The sequence below is a fragment of the Mytilinidion resinicola genome (assembly GCF_010093595.1).
Source record: "Mytilinidion resinicola strain CBS 304.34 unplaced genomic scaffold BDZ99scaffold_26, whole genome shotgun sequence".
NCBI lineage: Eukaryota > Fungi > Ascomycota > Dothideomycetes > Mytilinidiales > Mytilinidiaceae > Mytilinidion > Mytilinidion resinicola.
The window spans coordinates 347937-369870 of record NW_022985462.1 but is presented as its reverse complement, the minus strand read 5'-3'; the positions used below and the strand labels follow the sequence as shown (position 1 = coordinate 369870).

General features: G+C 51.4%; 9 protein-coding genes across 9 annotated transcripts; 5 read left to right on the top strand and 4 right to left on the bottom strand.

Moving 5' to 3' along the window:
• Positions 1-867: 867 nt before the first annotated feature.
• On the top strand, positions 868-3125 carry BDZ99DRAFT_503196 (uncharacterized protein). Its single transcript, XM_033723947.1, has 2 exons — positions 868-1319; positions 1493-3125. Exons 1-2 carry the CDS (start codon positions 1085-1087, stop codon positions 3061-3063), a joined length of 1806 nt encoding a protein of 601 aa, XP_033570553.1. The 5' UTR covers positions 868-1084; the 3' UTR covers positions 3064-3125.
• A 1913-nt stretch (positions 3126-5038) lies between these two features.
• BDZ99DRAFT_399578 (uncharacterized protein) lies at positions 5039-6166 on the top strand (the record flags this gene model as incomplete). The annotated part of the gene is made up of 4 exons (XM_033716136.1): positions 5039-5431; positions 5487-5615; positions 5669-5778; positions 5842-6166. The coding sequence occupies 4 exons, from the start codon at positions 5039-5041 to the stop codon at positions 6164-6166; spliced, it is 957 nt and encodes a 318-aa protein (XP_033570552.1).
• A 1371-nt stretch (positions 6167-7537) lies between these two features.
• BDZ99DRAFT_167222 (uncharacterized protein) lies at positions 7538-8213 on the top strand. The gene has a single exon (XM_033712930.1). The coding sequence runs from the start codon at positions 7584-7586 to the stop codon at positions 8004-8006; it is 423 nt and encodes a 140-aa protein (XP_033570551.1). The 5' UTR covers positions 7538-7583; the 3' UTR covers positions 8007-8213.
• A 780-nt stretch (positions 8214-8993) lies between these two features.
• Positions 8994-9638, top strand: BDZ99DRAFT_399662 (uncharacterized protein; the record flags this gene model as incomplete). The annotated part of the gene is made up of 1 exon (XM_033716145.1): positions 8994-9638. One exon carries the CDS (start codon positions 8994-8996, stop codon positions 9636-9638), a length of 645 nt encoding a protein of 214 aa, XP_033570550.1.
• A 1408-nt stretch (positions 9639-11046) lies between these two features.
• On the bottom strand, positions 11047-12011 carry BDZ99DRAFT_167205 (uncharacterized protein). Its single transcript, XM_033712929.1, has one exon. The coding sequence runs from the start codon at positions 11757-11759 to the stop codon at positions 11226-11228; it is 534 nt and encodes a 177-aa protein (XP_033570549.1). The 5' UTR covers positions 11760-12011; the 3' UTR covers positions 11047-11225.
• Positions 12012-12688: 677 nt separating this feature from the next.
• Positions 12689-14512, top strand: BDZ99DRAFT_576064 (uncharacterized protein; the record flags this gene model as incomplete). The annotated part of the gene is made up of 1 exon (XM_033728532.1): positions 12689-14512. The coding sequence occupies one exon, from the start codon at positions 12689-12691 to the stop codon at positions 14510-14512; it is 1824 nt and encodes a 607-aa protein (XP_033570548.1).
• Positions 14513-15497: 985 nt separating this feature from the next.
• On the bottom strand, positions 15498-18202 carry BDZ99DRAFT_546812 (uncharacterized protein; the record flags this gene model as incomplete). The annotated part of the gene is made up of 1 exon (XM_033726886.1): positions 15498-18202. The coding sequence occupies one exon, from the start codon at positions 18200-18202 to the stop codon at positions 15641-15643; it is 2562 nt and encodes an 853-aa protein (XP_033570547.1). The 3' UTR covers positions 15498-15640.
• A 1053-nt stretch (positions 18203-19255) lies between these two features.
• On the bottom strand, positions 19256-19842 carry BDZ99DRAFT_167188 (uncharacterized protein). Its single transcript, XM_033712927.1, has one exon. The coding sequence runs from the start codon at positions 19615-19617 to the stop codon at positions 19324-19326; it is 294 nt and encodes a 97-aa protein (XP_033570546.1). The 5' UTR covers positions 19618-19842; the 3' UTR covers positions 19256-19323.
• Positions 19843-19865: 23 nt separating this feature from the next.
• Positions 19866-21563, bottom strand: BDZ99DRAFT_468121 (uncharacterized protein). Its single transcript, XM_033721175.1, has 2 exons — positions 21211-21563; positions 19866-21158 (listed from the first exon to the last, which is right to left on the bottom strand). Exons 1-2 carry the CDS (start codon positions 21470-21472, stop codon positions 20089-20091), a joined length of 1332 nt encoding a protein of 443 aa, XP_033570545.1. The 5' UTR covers positions 21473-21563; the 3' UTR covers positions 19866-20088.
• Positions 21564-21934: the final 371 nt, after the last annotated feature.

The following is a 21934-nucleotide window of genomic DNA, read 5'->3' as shown; positions in this document are numbered from 1 at the left end:
CTGGCATCGTTGGTACTCTGGTACTGTGGGCCGGCACGTGGTGTCGAGACGGGCACTGTTACTTGTACATGTACTATAGTTGTCTTGTGTGACATATATGTCAATCGAAGTATCATTCTACACACCGCTTGTATTCCTATTAACAAGCTGTGGAATGTTGTTTCGTAGTGAATTTGCCGGTACAATTGATAGGCGACCTCTTACTCCCTATCATAAGGCTGGAGGGACTGAAATGGACGGGTCAAACCATCGTTGTCATCGATGTAACCTCGAACACAGGATTCAGTGCCGTGGTTCTGTTTCGTAGGCTGGGATCGAGACACGGGGAGCAAGATGCCACAAGCTAAATCCAAACAAAGACTTGCATCTCGAAGCTCCTGGTTGCCCTGATTGGCGTGCTTAGATGGAATAAAGGATTTGTGGGTGCGCTGAATACAAGGCGGAGAGAGTCGGGATAGCGAGCTTGGTGTTGACCTTGGCCCGAGGCGCGATGTTTGGCATGGATCAGCAGCTTGACAGGGGGGCAACAACGGGATTTAGTGGGGTGGCCCGCCCAGCTGCTCAGTCCAGGTCACGTCACCTCGTACTACCTTTGCGACCATGCCGTGCCATAATGCGGCGTCAACGACTGTGCTGGCGAGGCCCAAGGGGCGGAACCCGTTAGTGAATGGCCGCCTGGGTGGGCTGTAGTTGCTAGAATGACGCGCTCCGGGTGCCCCGTTGTGCTCTCCCGCCGTCTGAGAAGTAGAGACGCAGGTCAGATAGGTGGTGAGATAATACCTGCCTCGACCCCTGCTCCGTGCTGCAGCTAGATAGCTGTCGTAAGGCTTGCGGCGGGGGAGCTCGATGAGTTCGCGTGCTCTCTCCATCTCTACCTCACCCATTCACCTCATCTCGATCCGCTCATTTGCCATTACGTAGAGCGCTTCAATGCATCTCTGAAAGCCGATACAAGGCGCAAGTGTCTCATTTCCACCGTCCGGATACTTCGCAGAGCCACCGCGGATTGATCCCTCTCTCTGTCGACCTCCTCCTTCGTGCAACGCCCGCGGCAACTCCATCACCCGGCACGATACCATCAACCATGACGTCCTCTATCACGATAACCTTCTCCCGGGAGGGGATGAGGCCCCCTGTCTTCATCACCAGCTCGCTGGTCCAGTGGCAGATATGGAAGATGGATATCCGCGACGAAACGACTGAGAACGGAGACCAAATATTTTACAAGACCTTTGAGGATGTAAAGGACGGCGAATACCAATACAAGTTCCGGCTTGGTTATGATGATTGGTGGGTTCTTGACTCGGAGAAAGAAACAGGTATGTGTACACTCTCTTGCTGCTGTTGGGGGCGCTTCAACACACCTTCATGAATCCGAACAAGACCAAAGACCATCAATCTCGACAACTGGCCAACGCATTCATTCGATTCGCACGGATTCGTGATGAAGCAATGTACAATATTCAGTAATGGACGCTGACATGTATTCCAGTCACCGACAACGCGGGGAACGTGAACAACGTCATCTTCGTCCAAGCCAAGAATGAACAGCCTTCGGATAGCGAAGATAGCGAGGAAGAAACCGTGGAAGAACACAAGGGCACTGCCGATCAGTCCGGAGCCCCGAAATCGCTTGCAGACGACTTCACATCCAACGGAACAGGATCATTCCAAATCACTCCCACTTCCGACGGCTCTACCACTTCGGACTCTACCAAATCTGAGAACAAGGGGATAGTTGAAGATAAGGGGGTTACTGAAGATGTTAAGCACGCTGAAAAGAAAGCGAGCGTGGAGGAGGTCAAAGAAGACGAGAAACCGTCCTCTATACCAATTCCCATCACAGTCGTAGAGAAAGTGCCAGATGTCGAGCCGCCAATCTACTCTGGCGTTGAGCCGCGGAGTCTCGAAACAAACGGGTCGAAACGCGCTCAAGATGCTGAGCCCGATGCCGAGTACGTCATCGTATCGGATGCCCCCGCGGAGAATACTGAGGAGAATGGAGACGGAAAAGAGAAGAATAATGTTGAAAAAGCCAAAGAAGATAGCAAATTCTTCAATCCACCAATCCCTATCGCCGTTTTCGTGGAATCGACCGGCATCGAGGAACCAGCGAAAGCCCGGGCTTCCGAAGATCAATCGACAAGCACTGAAAATACTGTTCCTGACGCTGAAGACGTTACTAAAGCTGATATCTCCAAGGAGACCATCAAAGAAAAAGAGGAAGAGAAGGAGACGAAAGAAGGAGAGGCGGCATCTTCGGTGCCAGTTCCATTTACGGTAGTGGAGAAGGTACCGGACGCCGATGCACCTGTCTATGGTGATGTTGAGCCCAAGACTCTCAAAGAAGACGCAGTGAAGCGTGCGCATGATGCAGAGCCCGACGCCGAATACATTACCACTCCCGAGGCTCCTGCTGAAGAAGTCGCGAGCCCAGACAATGCGACTGTTCCTCGCCTTGTCCTTGAAAAGGAAGATGATGAACCCAGCCATGGCGACGACTTCGGGAGAGAGGCAACATCAGGGCAAAAGGTGGCTCACGAAATGAGGGCCGCTGATGCCTTGCCAGACGAAACGATCATATCTCCGACTGCGGATCAGATATCTCAACCCATCGAGGTCGTAGAAAATCCTGAGCCGACCCCGGAGTCTGAAAGATCTCCCCTTCTTTCACATGAGGTGCTGAATTCAACGGAGAATGAACCTTCCCCACTTCTTCCGCATGAGAAGCTGGACAGATCCCACGAATCGGCTGTGAATGAACTTGCGCCCCTTCATACCCGCGAACAGACAGACACGCCACTAGATTCTACAGAGGAGGAACCCGCGCATCTTCTACCGCACGAAAATGAGGACGCGCCAGTTGAGAAATTCGAAGAGCCAGTGTCCGAGAAAGCTGTATCATCGAACGGCAATCACAAGCCTCATCCTCATCACGAAAATCTTGACGCTATCGATCCCAAGCACAGTTTTCCTTTCCCGATCAACAAATTGTTCCTGCTATCCATCTTCATCGGCGTCGTAGCCTACTTCTTAATACCTGCGTTCGTACGGACCGCGTAGCTGGATGTGATTACCGTCGCATTCACTACTTCGTGAGTAAGTTTGATTTGGCGTGGCGTTTGGGGTGTTACGAGGGCATCTCGGCCGTGTATCTAGCTTGATGATCCTAGCTGCATGGTAGGCGTTTTGAGTCCCGGAGGAAGCAAGTAAACTAATACACATTCTATACTCTATCCTTCTCCAATGTTGCAACTTTCCTCCCTTTTAGTCTCGCCCAATGTCTCCCCTAGCTTTTCTGCGTTTCTCCGCACAGATAACCCTCTCCCCTGCCTAGTGCATGGCATCTCAACGCCCTGTCACCACGGGTCCCCCATTTCCTCCACAATACTCAACACGCGCCCAACCCGCTGCGCAATCGTCCCACTCCCCTCATACCTCCTCTTATAACATCCAGCCCCTCCACCTTCACAATCCGAGATATCCACCACCTTCCAAATATCGTCCCTCTGCCGCCGCAACCTCCGACACCTCCACCTCAGCATCTCTATGACCCTCTCTAGCCCTTCAATCTTCGTGTCTGCCTCAAAGCCAGGCTAAGATTATCGACGTCCGCTGGTGTATCGGCGGCCGGCTCTTCGGCCTCTGTCGCGGTGATGGCCTGAGTAATCGCGCCGAGTGCGAAGTAGACCAGTGACGGGACGACTTCTTCGATACGATCGCTTCTAGTTATACAACTAAGCTCGGGTGGGATTTGGACGAGGATGGTGAAGGTTGAGAGGATGATGAAGGTTGAGAGGATGATGATGATGAGTACGGAGGAGAGTTCTCAGAAGTAGTTGCGCAGGGGTTGGAAAGGCATGGTGGTGAGTTCCTGGGTCGTGGTGATTTTGGCGACTGGGAAAGATTGGGAGCGAGATCGTAGCGGTTGGGGGCTAGGCTACTGTTTGATGGATCTGCGAAACTGGTGGGGATGCTCATCTTGGAGATTGGGCGACTGTTATATGTGGGTGGAGCCGCGTGGACCGTGAGCATGGCGCGTTGGCGTTGCTTTCATGGTAAGACTTTGATGGCTTTGAGGCAAAGGGGGCGTAAGAATCACCCTTGACGAATGTTTAGTTTGTCTTCATCGTGTATAATCTGTCTTGGTGGTTCTTTTAATGTGTTTTTTGTAACTCTCAAAGATTTACTCCTGAAACTCCGCATAATACCCGGTTAAAGAGAAGGAAAGCTTGGCGATATTTAATTTCCGATGTCTAAAAGGAGCGCGTGAAGGCAAAGGCTTCATTATGCTGCAAGTTTGCGTTCTGGTCAGTTCTCCCTGGCATATGTGTGAGTGTCCACACGAAACATCAATATCTCAACAACTGATGTGGTTGGTTGCAAGGTTCAGTCGCTTACTTATTAATAAGGTCGGCAATCCTTTCACGGACCTCCGTGAACAGGTCCAAAGATGAATAAAGACAACGCCCCCCCCCCCCAACGGAACTGCGTGAACGTCAACGAACTTTGGCAAAATTTGTCAGCATGTCTCAAAGTCCATCAATGATTTGTTCTAGGTGCGGAAAGTCGTTCGAAAAGGGTACTTGTCCGAGTTCTTTCTTCAATTCATGATGTCCAGCCATTATTCTAATGCTTGGCAGCTTCCACATTCAAAAGACACGGGTACTATTGTCGATCGAAAGCAGATTGCGACACCATTTCGAGAAAAAGATCGTGTGCAGCGTGCACGAGGTCCAAGACGCGATGTGATTCCAGACTCCCAAAGTGCTCAAATTGCACATTAAAGAAGATTGACTGCCAGTACGCTGAAGGGGCTTTGCGCAACATCGGCCGGAAGTCGTGGGAGACCCCTGAGGCCAGCAATTCGAGTAGCGGGGACGTCGAAGACGCTATGGACTCTCAAGCAACCCCGTCGAGCAGCACGTCTGTCATTGCATTGGATCCCCTTCTGTACGGTGGGATCGAAGACGAGACATTCGGATCCAACATGTGCATATTCAAATGGAAAGAGCCTTTCCCGATCATACCGAATACGATGCCCAGGATTGAAGATGTATACTACCCTGACAACGGTCGGCAGCTATCGCCGCTTTCTCTCGACTTGCCACTTAGCATCCCGGACTTGTTCAGCCCGGGGAACTCGAGGTCTCTGGTACGCAGGTCAATGAGTAAACCCCTCGCACAATCGAGCGCAGATATTCTCACACGAATGTTCGGCTCGTTCACGTCTATGATGGCTCGAAAGGAGACGTTCCCACCATTCATCCACCCAAGATGCTTTTCGAACATCCCCGGCAAAGAGCATGAGATTCCTGAAACACTGGTAAATTGCATGAGCTTGTCGCGGATGTTCGCGGAGAGAACGCCGGGAACTAGTAAGCTACTGTGGAGGACGATAAGGATGGAGCACGAGCGGCTGTGGTTCCAGGTATGTTGACTTCATGCATCCCATGGTTTGGAACATTAATTCATGGACCTGCTAGCACGATAGTTTCGATAATTGGGAGCTCCTTGCTGCCGTACAGGCGCTAGTGATTTACACCTTGATGCGAATGGTGGATGGGGAGACGGAGCACAATGACTTCGATGTACCGTTACTGATATCTGTAAACGTAAGTGCATTCTTCCATCCAATAGCAGCATGTTCTAACATCTATATTGAAAGTCCATTTGCCAGCGCCTAGCCGACCGCATCGGCGGTGGAGAGTTCAAGAATATCATGATATCGGAACAACAGGCCTGGCAAGATTGGGTCTTCTATGAATCAAGACGCCGGTAAGCCCCCTATCATTCCCTCGCAGAAGAAAAGCAGCTCTCTAACCGGCCCTCGCGCTACAGCTTTGTCGTCATTGCACGGATGTTGAACATGCTCGTCGAAATGGGTCAGGCCGTGACCTGCTCATCCCTACCTGGCTTTGCGCTCGTGCCACTGCCATCGAAGAAGGTTCTTTGGGAAGCCCCGAATGAAGAAGTCTGGCAGAAGGAATTCGAGTCGACGCTGCGGGCGAGAGAGATCTTTGGTGTGACGACAGAGGGGCGATTGGTACGGTTGATGCAGGATATGAGCGGGATTACGGCAACTAATGCGGAGTGGGAGGATTGGTATGCTGGGAGTGATGGGTTTGGAAGCTTGGTCATGCTTGCGGCTTCGCTCCTGGGCTAGGATGAGTATATTAATAACAGGCGGCTTCACTGGTACAGTGCCTTGCCATAGACATGCGTACATGTGTTAGAGGGGGGGTTTTTTTTTTGAAACTTGGGTGGAGCTTTCTGGATGGGCTCGGCTGTGGACTCGTTGCCAGAGAGTTTGTGGAGTCCTCGATGGGCTTTGGAGTGGTGGGTTTGACTCTTTCTTGAGTGGTGTTGAATGGTGTGGTTGGAACGTAGTGGAGAATCATCTCCTTGATGGTGGACAATTATGGAAGATGTGCTTCTTGGGCCGTGGTGGATGTTGGAATGTCCTCTATGAATGGTTATGATGGATGGAGTGGTTATTATGGAGGGGAGAGATACTATTTTGCGGATGGGGTTGGCTTTCAAAAGTCATCCGCCGTGTTCGAACAGTGAATCGAAAATTGGCTCATGAAAGCGGGATTATCTGGGACGGACTTCGAGTTTGAAGACACAGCGTAGCAATCCTCGAAGTAGGAGCCATGTACAGCAAAATTCAAGAATAGTTATTCATGGGAAAAGCGGCAAAGTCTTTCTGTAGCACTTGGACTCCATCCGTAGCGCGCCCGAAGGAGAGCTCGCAGCGCCCAATCAAAGATGGGCGGCTTGTGGAAGCTACAAGAGATTTTTCGGTCTGTTGACAAGGGCCGCCGATAATGGTAGAGATATTGAGGCATGGGCGAAGAAATAATGGGAGCCAAATCTTGCACTCCCCGGATCTCATCTTGTAGTTCTTGAAGATGAAGACGTGGAGCAACTAGAGGGTCTACACTTAAAACTCCAGCCAGACGTAGACATGAGTGCGTCAATCCTCTACGTTTTACGAATCATGCCAAAATGGGAAAGTCGAGCTCGCTGCCTCCGAGCTCCCTTTTTCAGGGGATAGGGATTAAGAACGGAGGCAACACTTGCGTAAGTGGAGAGAAATGCATTTGACTTACGACGATCGACGTGAACCGTAGTATGCAAGCGCAGTTATCCAAGTACTACGACGACCGCTGTATAGTCTAATGATAGGAATGCAGGGGAAGTACGTGAGGCCTGCCGGTGGAGACATAAAGTTGCCACCCTCCGTACCACTACTGTTCTATCAGAACGAGAGGGGCCTCCTGGAAATGCCCAAAGCATTATCGGATATCCTGGTAGCTGCTAACGCCAAATCCAGTCCGTGTGACAGTGTTGCGATCCTCAACACACACAGGCGGCTGGGGACCTGGTCACCCAAAAAAATAACAGGACAGCCACGATTTCCTGATGTTTAGCCTGCACACGCTATGTCATACACTCTGCCACGACGAAAACACGATGCAATTGCCGATAGCTTCAATGCCTAGATAGCAGAAATGGTACGCTGCCTTTTACGAATCGAATTTGTCCATCATGATGGAAATAGTTGCGACTATGGTCGAATGAGTGACGACATGCGGACCTTGCAAATGTCGTCTAAACTAGTCGAAGACAACCGCGTTTTATTGAGCATAGCATTGGATAATGTAGCATCCAAGGAAAGCATACATCTTCAAGGTCTCATAGAGCGGGAACATTCCGAACAAGACCTCGAAGAGAACATGTATCTCAAAGGGAGGGCGGACGAGTTTACACTACCTCCATATGAGTGTGGATCTCCAAGATGTACAGAACTCTCGCCAGCAACCCAGCGAAGGACGATTATACGCATGCCACCACTTCTTATGTTGCATCTCAAACGCTTCAACGACAAGCTGAAAAAAACACGAGAGCATGTGCAGTTTCCCCTTGATCGGCTTACGATAAAGCTCCGAGATGAAAGGTCCGCGCCTTATAAGCTATGTGGCTTGAGCTATGTGGCTTGATCGAGCACCGCGGCGCGGAGATCAGTAGCGGCTATTACGTCGCATATGTCTTGGTCGGAGAACGCTAGATGGCCTTAACCCTAACACGAGTAATCCAAAAAGGATTTACAGTCTCGTTAGGAACGGATTACCGAAATCGAAAAATACGTCACCAGGTTCATTTCTTTGTGCATCGATCCACCTTTTCGGACAGTCCCTGTTCCTTCGGTAACATAAAACTCAGACACGCCGACAAGAACAACGGCACAGTACTCTAGCATGAAATCCGCGTTAAGGTGGCTGTATCCCGCTTTGTAGAGCTTTCAATTTGAGGTGGAATATATGACCAAGCGAGAGGGAACTTCAAAAGCAAATGCTAGCAAACTGAAGGAGGTCAGTTGGAAGCTTCTCGTCAAGCTCGTTGTCCAGAGAGCGGAATTCCAATGGTTAGAAGATAGCCTCTACGACACGTCACTCGACCGAGTGAGGATGTTGGCCATCTAAATTTCTTATGGATATCGAAAGAGAGCTTCGGAGATGTGTCATGTATTCCAGCCATCACCGCGCCGCTTCCGTGCCACAGCGAAGGGGTTTGATTGCAATGTCGTTCGTTGCCTACGACTAGACCCTAAAGCTGGAGACATCAGACGATCAAGTCCACTATTTGCTGGAAATGCTGAGCAAATACAGAAAGCTTAGCATTACAGCCACGTGACAAAGGCTGTGAGATACGGAGAGCTTCCAGATTGCGCGTTCTGGTTCTTTATGGGTGTTTGGAAGGCGAAAGTCCTATGCGGATCAATCAAACATTTGTCCAAAGCCTAACATTGACGTCAATAAATACCTGGGCTCCATGGGCTTGAAGCTATTCCTTCCTCAGTCCAGCAATCATCAGTCCCCAGCTCAGACACACAGTTGAGCTCTCAAATTATGTCGACGGAAAAGATTGCGCTAGGTGACCTTCAACAGAACCCCACCGATCCGCTGCCAGCAACGGATGAATGGACCATGGAAAGCCGTAAGCTCATTACCCTCACAGTCGGCGAGCGAACATTCCGTACCACTCGTAGTACGCTCGAGACCGAAAGTAAATACTTTCGAGCGTTCTTCGCAGAGGCGCGGGTTGGTGGCAGGTCTAATTACTCGATCGACAACGATGGCGATACGTTCGAGCACGTCCTCCGCTTCATGCGATGCCCCTCTAAATTCCCGATCTTTTGGTCCAAGGAAAAAGGGCACAACTTCAACCTATATCAGACCCTGCAGGAAGAAGCCGAACGCTTTGGTGTCGATGCACTAGCCGAATGGTTAAAGGCCAAGAAGTACCTTGAGGCCGTGAAGCTGGTTACCAAAATCAAGGAGGTTGAAGTTCCAACGACGGCTATAGTCAATTGCCCGGAGTTCATCCATGAGATTAAGGGGTCACTTGTGGATGTGGAGTACCATCCACAGTGGAGACGTTCGAATTCCAAGACGTATATTTGCCCAAGAGGTCTCGATGTTCATGAAGGGGATCCGAAGAAGTGTGGAAAACAATGCCGGCAAGTGCAGGGGGAGAAACCCGATGAGTATCGGGATGTTTGGAGGTTGTGGTTGTTGGTTGTGCAGAAAGAGGTTGTTTTTCATGAGAATGTGTGTATTCACGGAGGCTGATTAGACAAGTCCAGAGCAAGCTCAACTTTCGGCGATGATTAGCAGAGATGTAAGAGAAAGACAGAAGTTCTGATACAGGGTCTCTCATGCAAATAGGCTAGCTTGATCGCTCGTAATGAAACATCAGCATCCTGCGTCTTCGTTGCTCTCTGAGACTTCGTACTACGTAGAGGTGATACTTCTAAGCCACCCCTCATATAGATAATGCGAATCTTGGCAGAATTTCCACAACGAAGCACGCCTTCGTTAATTAGCCCTTCAATGATACGACCTCGCCCTCTCCAAATCCAAGATGGCGCCGTCCCAAATCTGTCCCTCGTGGATCTGCGATCGTACCCTGATCCACTAAACCATGAAGACTATTACCAACCCTCTAAATGACACAGAAGAGCTAACATGTAGCCTCTAGGTTTCATCTTCCTCATGATCATAGGTATCTACTTCCTCTGCTACCGGCGCAAGAAGGCCTTCCAAAGCTGAGTTCGAAGCTAGCATGTTGCAGGCATCTTCTCCAGTCTAGCATGCCTCTTCCTGCTCATCGTGCCGTGGTGTCCTCCAGACGACGGCGGCGCTGTCTCCTTCTGGTACGCGACGTACTGTATCGTAGGTATCACTCTCATTCTAGGTTGTGTCTTGTACTACTACCTCTGGGTGAGGATTCTGCCCCAGCTGGGTAAGCACAGTATCCGAACTGAGACGCTGGTGCTGGACAAGGGCGGTAGTGTCACGCGTCGATTGCAAAAGTGCCGAAGATGCAGGTGGAGGAGTGGGATCGAGCGCATGATGGGGCGGGGAATGTGCTGGCTGATGAGGTCATCCAGGGTTGGCCAGGAACATATCATGGTCTATTGAAGAGAATCAAGATTAGGGACGCGACAACAGTGAACATTGGTGCGGATAAGGCCTAGGAAGTGAGTGATGCAGGCTGCAGGTGTGGAGTTTGAGATGGCCAGCGCCAAGAGCGCTGAGTCAGCGTCTTCTCTCTCACCAACTTCGACACTCGCTGTCTTCTTCTATGAGAGCTGCATTCTAGTGGCAAGCTTTCTAGGACATTTCATCTTATGGAGTGTCATTTCTCTTCTAGCGTTGATACAAAATGCTCTAAATTCGATTAAATCATACCCATCCAGCCCACAATCCAGTGCGAAGACATTGGAAGTAGACGCTGGCTCGGGGGCTTTATAGGGAATCTGTTACACGCGCAAATTACATATCTCAGTCATGGTCTTAAGGATGTTACATTCTGTCCGGACATTATAGGCTACACTGAAGCACTTCAGACGGTGGCATGACAGTGTCGATATTGAGATACTAAAGTCTGGTTGACAAGAGCTTCCTTCGTTGTATCGCTGTAACCTTAAATATTATATTGTTGACATCGCACAGGAAATGCAGTCTCTCAGTTTGACAGTAATCCCACTGATGTCCCAGGTAATCGACTGCTTTCGTCACTTTCACCGAAAGCCTCTCGAATCGATGAACTAGCCTTATGAAAACCTCCATCGAAGAAAGCTCCATCATCTCCCTTGTACCAAAAACCCCATCTCTATTCCTAGAGGCTCTCGATTCCTCTAGAAATATCTCGCTCTACACATCATCTTCCAAGTCCCTCTTTCGTTTACGATCACCGTCCGTAGTTCCGCCAGAACGCGTGCCTGAATTAAGCGTAGGAAGAGTAGGCTGGTGTTCGGGAGCTTCATCCATCTCCATCTCGTCGCCAGAGATGAGATCGTTCGTTGTCTCGCCTGCACTTGGGCCTTGCTTAGAAGGAGCATAGCTCTCCACAGCCTCATCCTCATCCATTTCTATCTCCATGCTCTCCGCGACGGCCGTGTCGCTCGATGGCTCTGGACCACAAATGAAGTTCAACAGCGCCATCTGCCCCTCTTGGTCGAGTGCATTGATCTCATCCGGCGTAATGATGTCTCCTGGCCGGTCTGGATGCTCGAGGAGGCGTTGGAGAGTCGGTCCCTCCTCCGTGGTGATGTGCGCGAGGTAGCGCTCGATCAGAGCAACTTGTGGGGGCTGGATATCTAGAGCCAGCACCAGAAAGCGTGAGAGCACCGGAACGAGGTTGTGCTCGGTGGCCATGCTTGGGGAACCATCTTCTCGGGATGACATGTTGAGAAGGGTTAAGGCTAGGTGAGGTACGTTAAGGCTTTGTTGATCAGGTAGGGTACCAGGTTGGTGGCGAACAGTCCGATGGTGAAGAGAAGACGCATTTGGGGTGAGTCGTAGTGCGATTTAAATGCCCGAGATCGACTGGCCGGGACGTCCACAACCAGTGAATGCCGTACTAGATTTCACAGCTTCACCGCATTTGTGCCGTCGGCTAACCCTAGGGGCTTAGAATCTAATAGACACATCGCTTCGGTCTTTCATTTTTCTTCGACAGCGTTAGGGCCCTAACGTATGCGGACTTCCTCGTCGCTGTTTGTGGGTTTGTGGCGCTTCGGAGCATTGTCCAAACTCCAGGCAAAATGTGAAATACTAGGAGTGTTGAATAGGACGGGCGTCCGAATATTCCTTGTAAGCTCGATATTTGATCTGATGTTGATCTCGCCTGATTTACGACCTCTCATCTATAGCATCGCCCTCTCCTCTCCCTCTGTTGTCTAGGGGTGTCTTACCGTCATTTAGTGCCCCCCCACCAGCCGCACTATCAAATCCACTTGAATCCCAGATCCCAGCACCATGTATGCGTCCACCGCCCCCTGGCCTACACTCCCCGGTCTCTATATTGCTTCGTATCTCTTCTCTACCATCCAGCCTGCGAGGGGTGTCTTGTACTCCTAAATGAACCCCCAGCCACTCTATCGCTCCTGTTCAGGTCCTAATCTCACACGCAACTCTCTTCACTCGGGGTCAAGTTATGTTGCAAGAAATGACGCATGAACACGTTTTCTATTGCCAGCGCTCGTGATGACCTGGTCATTCCTGACGAGCCAAGTAGGTGGCTGGCATACCCTTTTCCTATAACACAGCCCTGAATTCCTCCCTGCCTCATCTTGACTTCTCATCCATACAAAACATTGACTCGCAAATTCAAAATGACGAGACCCATGTTTCCAGAGACAAAGATTCGTCTTGCGCCCCTCGTCAAAAAGGTTGTTCCACTGGTTAACAAGAACAGTGCAGCAGGAGTCATACTCAAAGTCTTGAGCCGGGAGCTGGAGGACTGCCATGAACATGTAGAGAAGAAGGGAAAGGCGCGGCCTAGCGGGAAAACGAAAGGCAAGGAAAGGGAGAACTCAAACGCAAATAACGAAAGGCCCCAGCTTGAAAATTGGGTAAATGAACAAGCACGGAGGAGGGGGTGTGAAGAACATGGCGAAGAAGACGCCGAATCCCAAGATGGCTCCAACGGTGGCAGGGAGACAGAATCTGGCCCTTCTAGACACCACCATCGAAAGTACCGTAAATCACGCCCGCACGCGCTCTATACCAATGAAAGCGACGAAAGAGAGCATGAACAAAGATCACGAAGACCAGGATCTACTGCGGGAAGACGCTATAGGCTTCATGACAAGGAGAAACATCGACATTTCGAACACGCTCCCTGCGGAGAAGTTGAGGATAATGACCAAAGCCCACATGACGACAGCCGTTTCATGATGAGCGGTGGGGCTGGTCCGTCGTTCGATCAGGACCCTGGGATTATGCCCCCCTCATCCTCAAACGGAAATCTCAGCTTGGACGCCTTCGACGAGCTCAACATAAACGATGCACGGGATGATCGAGGTCTTGCGCGAGATCCGCCACCACGACCCGACTTCACAGACTCTCTTGTTAGACCCAGACAACATCCACAAGAAGGTAGAGGGAGGAGAAGGAGGCGCCGAAAGCCGAGCCCATCGCCTCCGAGGCTAGGGAAGTGGTGGCAATGGGGGAAGTATGGAGCTGAATGCGTAAGATATGAGGCCGAGAGAATCAAGAGGGAGGAGGAGAGAAAGAAGCGACGACAAAGGAGACGCGCAGAAGCGAGAAAGGCTAGGGAGAGCAGTACCGGTAGGAACAAAAGAGGTGCAGGGGACGGCAACCCAGAGGAACATGAACGCGTCTATCCAAAAAGCGACCGAGAAGACGACGATGGTGGCAAAATCGAAGGTCATGTGGATCCCCAATTTCGTACTGCTGGATATCGTGCTGGAGGCTCCCAGACACGCCAGAGGCAGACGAGCCGCGATAGACCGTCGATAGACCTCTCACCTCACAACCCTATCTCCACATCGCATGAAGCTAAGCAGTTCTCGCGCCCTGCGACCAGCATGAGCAGCTACTCTAGGGCCGCAACACCTGTCCCAGACCGTCCAAGCACCGCACCGACTCCCCAAGGGCCAGTATTAATGCCAAATCCCGCGTCTTTCCTTCCGCCCCTATCGAAACTACCATACCCGTCCTCCAGGGCCGCAACCAGGAGCGCGAGGATGCCATCTCCTTTTAGAATCCCTTCGCCAATACTTACCAAAGCCCCAAGTGCTGGACCAACCCCAGAGCTCTCCATGCCCTCCACGCCCCGCCCGACGGAAGCGATGCTTGCGAATAGAACTATGCTGCCATCTTCGTTCATCTTCCCGACGCCGCCGGAGAACCGAGACCATTCGGCGAGTAGGATGCCTAGCACCGGGGAGAACGCAAGATCGCAATCGCGTAGCCACAGAGCTGAAAGTGATGTTGATACTGATGGAGAGAGCGATAGCGGGAGTTGGGGAGGAGGTGGCGCGCGTGCGGATGTTAGGAGGGAGATGAGCGAGAGGTTTGCGGATATGGGGAAGGGGGTTGTGAAAGGGATTGGGATTGGGAAAGGCCTGTGGTCAGGTGGGGAGTGGGGGTGGGATAAACTTGGTAAGAATGAGAGTAAGGAGGAAAGCTGATTAGGGGTCCAGGGGGGCCTCAAAGACTCTACTACTTGTGTAAAACGTTAGAAGATATAGTGAGATTTACAACATGTAGCCAGGTAGGGTGTGTGCCTGATCACGCATGGTCGGTCTTCGACTCCCGAGTTGCCATCGTGAGTCTTTACTTTACGTTTTGATTCCAGAGTGGACGTTGCCACACATTGGAGATGTAACTATACGTGGGAAATGAACCATATGGGGAATAAAGCCTTACACAACGGACTGTCAATTTACCACGTAGCAGCCACGTGGTATTACTCACACAAAGGCTTTAGTAATCGAGCAGAGAGTCTACGAAAAGGCCACACTTACACGATCTAGTGAGAGCGTGTTTCCTTGAGTAGATCTCAAAGTTCGTCCAACCGCTGGCTTTCCGAGAAGGTCTACTGATGATCCGCACCACCTTTTCTAGAAATTCAGACGAGTAGTTTATCTTGCGACGGTTCATGAACACCGCCATCTCTCGGCCCCGGTTCCACACCCTGTTCGAAGGGTCTGCTACTGGGGACAAGGTCAGTGTAACTTGGCAATTCCCAGCAGTTCAACGTTTGTCCACGCCGCAAATCATCAACTAACTTCCAGTACTCATCACCTTCACCTCTCAACGCGCAATGGCGCTCACTTGGCTTCAACACTTTACTCGAGCCACTCGAAATTGCAACGTTCAAAGGCTGGTTAGATCCAGAGTTTTGGGCAGAGAGAAACTCCCAGCCAGTCAATATCTATCAGCTGCTGTACATCGCTTGCGCTCATCCCCTAAGCGAGCCAGGACCGAAGAGTGCAGAACCTAACCCAACCAGGAGGAGAAATAGACGATGACTACCTGAAGCCCACCGTCCTTTCCGTCATGCAAGATATGTCTTCCCTCTTCCAAAGCCACCCGTACCAATCAAAGGAAAGAGAACCCATTAGATTTTCGCTCTGTCGCTCCATGAAGTCACACGGACCTCACTTGCAACTTGCAGAGCACTAGAAGAAAGCACCCACCAACGCCAACGCCAAACCACATCACAAGACGAGCACGCCATCGCGAGCTCAAGAGACCAGTGAATCCTCTCAACCCCTCTTGAAAGCCAGGAAATTGAACTCAGAAATGCTCTGATTTTAAACCTCCCCAGGTTGCAATCGCTGCTCCCTCAACTCCACGTCCATCTGACAGTCCTGAACATTTTCCGCACTCTGCGTCTCCTCAACGGTCTCCATCGCCTCCGGGTCCATTTCGATCTCAATAGCCTCCATGTTCCTATTCAGCAGCCCATCATTCTTAAGAAGCCCGATATCAGCCCTCGCCATGAATTCCGGAAACTCATCGTTTGCCTGATCCTCCATCGCAGACTGCTCTAGAACCTGAATGGTTTCCTGCAGGCTCCCACCACAGTTCTTCCACAAGACCGAGGCGCATCGGCGACAGAGCTTGAGGCCGCAACCCCGAATATACTGCTCACCGGTGTCGGCCAGGATGAGGGACGGCTGGACAGTCGCGCACTCAAACTCTGCAAGATCGTTGACGCAGAGTGAGCAGAATTTGCTCTGAAGCACCTCTGACAATGCTGAGCCAGGCCTCGCCATGTCCAGCTGCTCCACCACGTTGTCGATGTCCTCGGCGACGATGTTTGGGATGCGATGGAACTCGTGGTTGTCGCACAAGATGATTTGGTACCGACCGATCGTGCAATTGAAGCACATGTTGCTGTGGCGGCAGCCTTCCGCTAGGTGTCCGCCTGCGAGTTCAGTGTATCCAAGGCCGTTGTCCCAGCTGATGCAGAAGACTTCTCTTTCGCCGAGTCCCAAGATCCCATAGACGTTTTCTTCACACCATGTGCAAGACCTAGCCGAATCACCATCGGCATATGGAGAAGTGTCGAAAGTGATCGGGTGCGTATAGGAGGTGATTATGTTGCAAGTGAACCCAGAGTGTCCTGCGGTATCCGAACTGCGTTCCGCTATGTGAGTCGCCTTTTGAGGGGCTATTTCTTCCTCCTCTTCCTCCTCCTCATCTTCTGCTGCGTCACACAGAGCCCGATATTCACGAGTCCAATTTACGGGCTTTGGGGCTGGTCTTTCCTGGTTTCTCGATCTTGCTTGCGCTTCAGCTCTTGCCTTCTCCTTCCCCTTTCCTTTGCTCTGCGGTTTGTGCTTTGTTTCCACCACTCGAGGGGCCCCATGGCTTTCGGACATCGATTCATCATCCACCAAGTAAGTTGAGGTGCCCACAGCAAGGTCGTCTCTAGCTGTGGCGCTGGACGCTTTGGTGGGCTTAAGTGCCTTAGTCGGCCTGAGGTCCAAGAAGGTGCATGCTAAGTGTTCCTTTTTGCACCTGTTGCACGGTGGCTTGTCGTCCTTGGTCTTCAGGGAACACCTTCTACGCTCCTGTCGACAGATCGTGCACGCCACGTACTTCCTTGGCGCAGCAGGAGCCTTCGCGTCATCGTAGTCGTCAGAACGTCCGTACTCATTCATATACAGCCGTTGAGGCTGCCTAGTGTAGTCCGGGCCGGCTACACAGTCAGGACGATCGTAATCGATACATTCGTCGCACCGTGGTCCTGCGGTCTCGCCCTCCTCATAGTCTTGGCAGACGAACGAGCAGTCAAGTCCGTTCGCTTGGCAATTTTGGCAGCTATCCTTGTGTTTTGGGGGGATAAGAAGCTCGCATGGTCGATCGACCTCGGAACAATCTTCGCAAGGCCAAGTGAAGCCACGATGCTTTAGAGAACAGTCCTTCCCGATCTCTCGGCAAAGCTTGCATCCTCGTGCATCCGGATGTCCAGAGAGATCGTCTTCTTCGTTGCGTGGGTCCAAGACTGGCTCTCGAATGGCTTCGCGCTTCCGGAGTTTACGAGCGACACCAAAGTCTTCTTCCTCCAACAGATCTCGCTCATCGTAGCAGTCAGGATTATCCTCGGGCCAGTTGTCGCACCGGGAGCCCTGATTCAGAAGCTCGTGGGCGGCATAGGACGTGAACTTTAACGATACCACCAGACTGGTGCCGCATCGGTGTCCATGCTGCCAAGTAGGAAGCTTAGACTTCCTGATACGTTCGCCGCCTTCATCTGAATCAGTAGGAGACCGCCCAGCCATTGAAGTCTGTTTCTTCTTCCTTGGCAGCGGTGCCTTACGTCGCTCCTGGTCGGGATCGTAGTTGCCGCTCTCATCCATGTCGACCCAGGTCATAGGGACTTTGTTCAATCGGGCTCCAGGACGCAGTTCGTAGGGCTTTGGCTGTGTCTTTGCGCGCTTCCACTCTTTTGGGGAGGGAATACTAGAAGAACTTCCGGTTGAAGCTCTCTGGACGCTACGTGGAGTCTCGGGTGGGTTTCCGTAACCCTCCATAGGGGGGGTAATCTCATCTTTGTCGGGATCATGGCCTACAAGCAGGCCAACACCGCCGGATTCCTGCTCAGGGTTCACGGAGCCATTGGGCTGGTCGAAATGCTGTGAGTCGTTGGCTTCGAAGTCCATGACATCGAGCTCCGGAATTCTCTCGAAATCAAAAGACATGTCGCCATCAGCATCCTCACCATCAGGGATAATGCCACCGGCGAGCTGATTCTGAAACTGGGGACCATCCCCAAAGAGAGTTCTGGTATGAGTCGCGGCCTCTTCAGTAGGGAAGGCATCGAAGTCCCAAGCTGGACTCAGATTCGAAAGAGCCGTCATGGCCATGACTGTTGTAAAGTGGAGAGAGCTTTTGTACGCAGGATAGCTCTACGACTTTACGGGCTTGGACGTGACAGAGCGAGTACCGGGATAAATTAGTGAGGTTATCCAACGTCGATCGCCGAATTCCAATTGAACATGTGCGAGCTGGAGCGCAAGGGGTGTTAGACTCAAGAGGAGGAAACGAAACCGGAATGAGCGCCGTTAACGTGGAGTGAGAGATAATGTCTGGGAATGCCCGGGGAGCGAAGAGGAAGAGCTTAGCAAATACTCCGGTGAATGATGGCGCGTGAAAAGGTAAGTGAGGGAAGTGAGGGAGTCGATGTGGGATCAAAGAAGGAGTATACGGGAGAAGACGTGGTGGTAGAGGGAGCGGTGAGAGGTGGGTGCGATGAGTGACGTCGACAAGTCGGTCGCGTGGGACACGTTTGAGAAGGAGAAGCGCGCAGGTGTTGACACCGCTGAGAAGATGCTAGAGGCACTCTCAGGAACGTCGGATCGGGGATGAGCCACGCCTTGTGCCCACAAGATTGGCAGAGAGTGTTGAGTCCGGGAAGTTGACGGAGCCTCGGTGTGACGCTGGCATAGCACAGCGGCTCTGAAGAATGTCTTAGGTGTCACCTAGGTGATTCTCTTCAAGAGGTGTTAGAGTTCTGGTATACGTCGATAGAGATGATGTCGACGCAGCTGAGGTGTTGACACCATAGGTGAACGTCGAGGACAGGCAGAACACTTTATGCCTGGCCAGAACGTGATCCGGAGCAGGTTCCCAGTATACTTTTGCTAGGGTCATCGAAGATTTGAAAATGATGAGGAGGTACACTGATGTTCATCATGTATGTTGCAACCTCATGGTGTAGTGAATCTTTGCAGCTTTACTACTTCTCGTATTACCAGGCGCGGCAACCACCTACTCCCGCCTCAGCATTACTACTCTCGGTGGCTGAACGAGAGGTTCTTGCTCTTCCGTGTTGCAAGAAGCGGTAGTTGACTGTGTTACTTCAACAGATTCTAGCGCAGAGCTGATCGTATCCAAGCAGTAAACTAGCGATTGCTGCAATGTGCTTTCGCATTCGCGTCACAAACTCTTAGCCTTGAATGACAAACCTACAACGAAAGCGTAAGAGCTAGACTTCATTTAACCATAGAGAAGACGGACTATGGATTCGATGATGAAAGGAGTAGTTGTTTCCAGAATTTGCAACTGAACAAACTGGGCTAAGAAAGAGGAAAAGTAACAGCGCCTGGTACTTTTCTCTAAACTCGACACTAGGTAACGTAAAGGTAATTTCAAACCTCTTAGACCTCTGTGAATCCTCCCATAACTTTCTTGTCCAAAATGAGACCTTGCAACACCGTAGCGTACGTCTAGTGGCAACATATGCACATGCCGTCCGCGCCCGCCCTCGTTGTAATGCCATCGCGAAAGTAGGACTAGCCAGCAAGGCAGAAGAGGGAGTTATCTACTATCAAGTATTTTCCGTGGCAGATCTTGTTTGGCCCTCCTTGAATATGGGAGACGCGTGTTGTCGATAAATAACTGGGCAAGTTGACGTTGCGGTCGAAAGAAACTCCCGATCCAATGCGAAAAGGGGAACGCGGCGTCGCTAACCCAATCCAATCCGTTCACCCAAGTCAGGTACATCTCAGCGACCACTTTTAAAAAAACGCTTGCGATACTTGTATCATTCTCCATATTGATGTATCTATCTATGTATATACATATCCTATTCTTCATCATAAATATCTCCCGGTCCTAATTAGCCCATTATCTAGTAAATCTCATACACATATGAGTTGGCATAAAGCCTGATATCATAACCCATAACCATCCAGCCAACCCAAACGCCCAAAATCAACCCATGTCTAGAGGAACCCACCGCTATTCGACTCTATAAAGCCATCACCATTGCCGCAACCACGGCACCCAGCCCCGCGGCCACCCTCGCAGCAGCACCCTCGCTCGCCGTCGGTGCCGCCGGGATCGAAGTCTGCGTCGCCGTTTGCGTCGCGAGCGTGCTGCTCAATTCACTCCGCACGCTCGTCGCAGCAGCATGTACTGAGCTGGCTTCGCTGGCTAGGGAGCTAGTGATGGAACTCGCCTCGCTAGCAAGAGAGCTAGCGACGGAGCTTGCTTCACTAGCTAGTGAACTCGTGACAGAAGCAGCGACTGAACTTGCTTCGGAGGCGAGGGAGGCGGTAACAGAAGAAGCTTCGCTGACGAGCGATTTGGTAATAGATGCGATGACTGAGGAGGCGGAGGCAGCGCGGGAGGAAACTGCAGAGGCGGCGGAGGAAGCTTTTGAAGAGGCTTCAGAAGCGAGCGAAGAGGCCTTTGAAGAGGCCTCAGAAGCAAGTGAAGAGGCAACAGATGAGGCAACCTGGGTAGCGCTTGATCCTTCTGATGCGAGGGAAGATGCGAGGGAAGATGCGATGCTGAATGCGGCGGATGTGATATGTGTCGCTTCACTCGCGAGGGATGAGGCGACTGAGGAAGCGATGGAGCTTAGAGCCGAGGATGGAGTGGGAGGGATGTACACTGGGGTGGTCGGGATAAGAGAGGAGGGGAAGGTCGCAAGCGCAGAGCTGAGGATGGAGAGGACGGGGTAGGTTGGCGTAGGGACCGAAGCGACGGAGGCAGACGGTGTGGGAACAGATGGTGTGGGAACAGATGGTGTGGCGACAGATGGTGTGGCGACAGATGGTGTGGCGACGGATCGTACAGAGACCGAGTGCGTGGAAACGGAAGGTGAGGGAGTCGGTGGGACGTAGACTGGTACGGTTGGGATCAAAGAACTTGGGAACGTGTGAAGAGCTGAGCTGAGAACAGAGTAGGCGTCGATGGTCTTCGATGACGAAGGCGCGGGAACAGGGATCGCTGTGGCGCTAGATGCAGGTGCTGAGGCAGATGTTGGGCCAATGGGTATCACAACGGGGATGGCGGTTGTGTAGAGTATTACGCCTGGTATGTTCATTAGTATGATGGTTCTAGGAGAACACGACCTAGCACATACCAGAAGGGACGGTTGACAAATAGGCATATGCGCTGCTTTGGATCGAGTTGAGTGCCGATTCTGCGCTTGATAGGTATCCAGAGACAACTTGAGGAGGAGGTACGACGGTGAGAGGAGCTGTGGCTGGAGTCTGGCTTGGCCAGTAGGGCAATGTTATAGATGTGATGTAGCCATTGATGGTGATAGGAATGACCTCTCCGCCAGAAGACTGAGCAAGCGCGAAAGCAGGCAATGTTGCCAAGGTGTATAGAGAGCGGCGCATTGTGATTTGAAGATGTGGTTGGTCGGGATACTCAAGCAAATGGCAGACGACAGTAACACAACGACACGATGGAATGAATTTTCTTAAGAATGGACGATGGAAGTAGGACAGAAAGAGAAGTAGAGGAATGCTAGAAGATGGCTATTCATAAGGGCCGACTGCGAAATTGTGGTGGTTGACACTCAATTGAGATGGCTGACACCAGCCTCCCCGCCCCGTGCGCCATCAAGTTTCTGTAGTGTAACGGCATCGCGTGCAGCTAGTTTTCGCCCATCATATGAATCGTAAGATCGTGCATTTCATTGCAGATTCATCGCATCGTTGCTGTAGACCATTATTATGCTTTGTCGTCATTCTGTTGTAGATTTGGACACGCAAAAAGGAGGACTCTGCGGGGAGGCAAGCGAGACACCAGCCACCCCAAAGTGGCACATCCAGCCACCGCCCAACAACGCCCGGAAA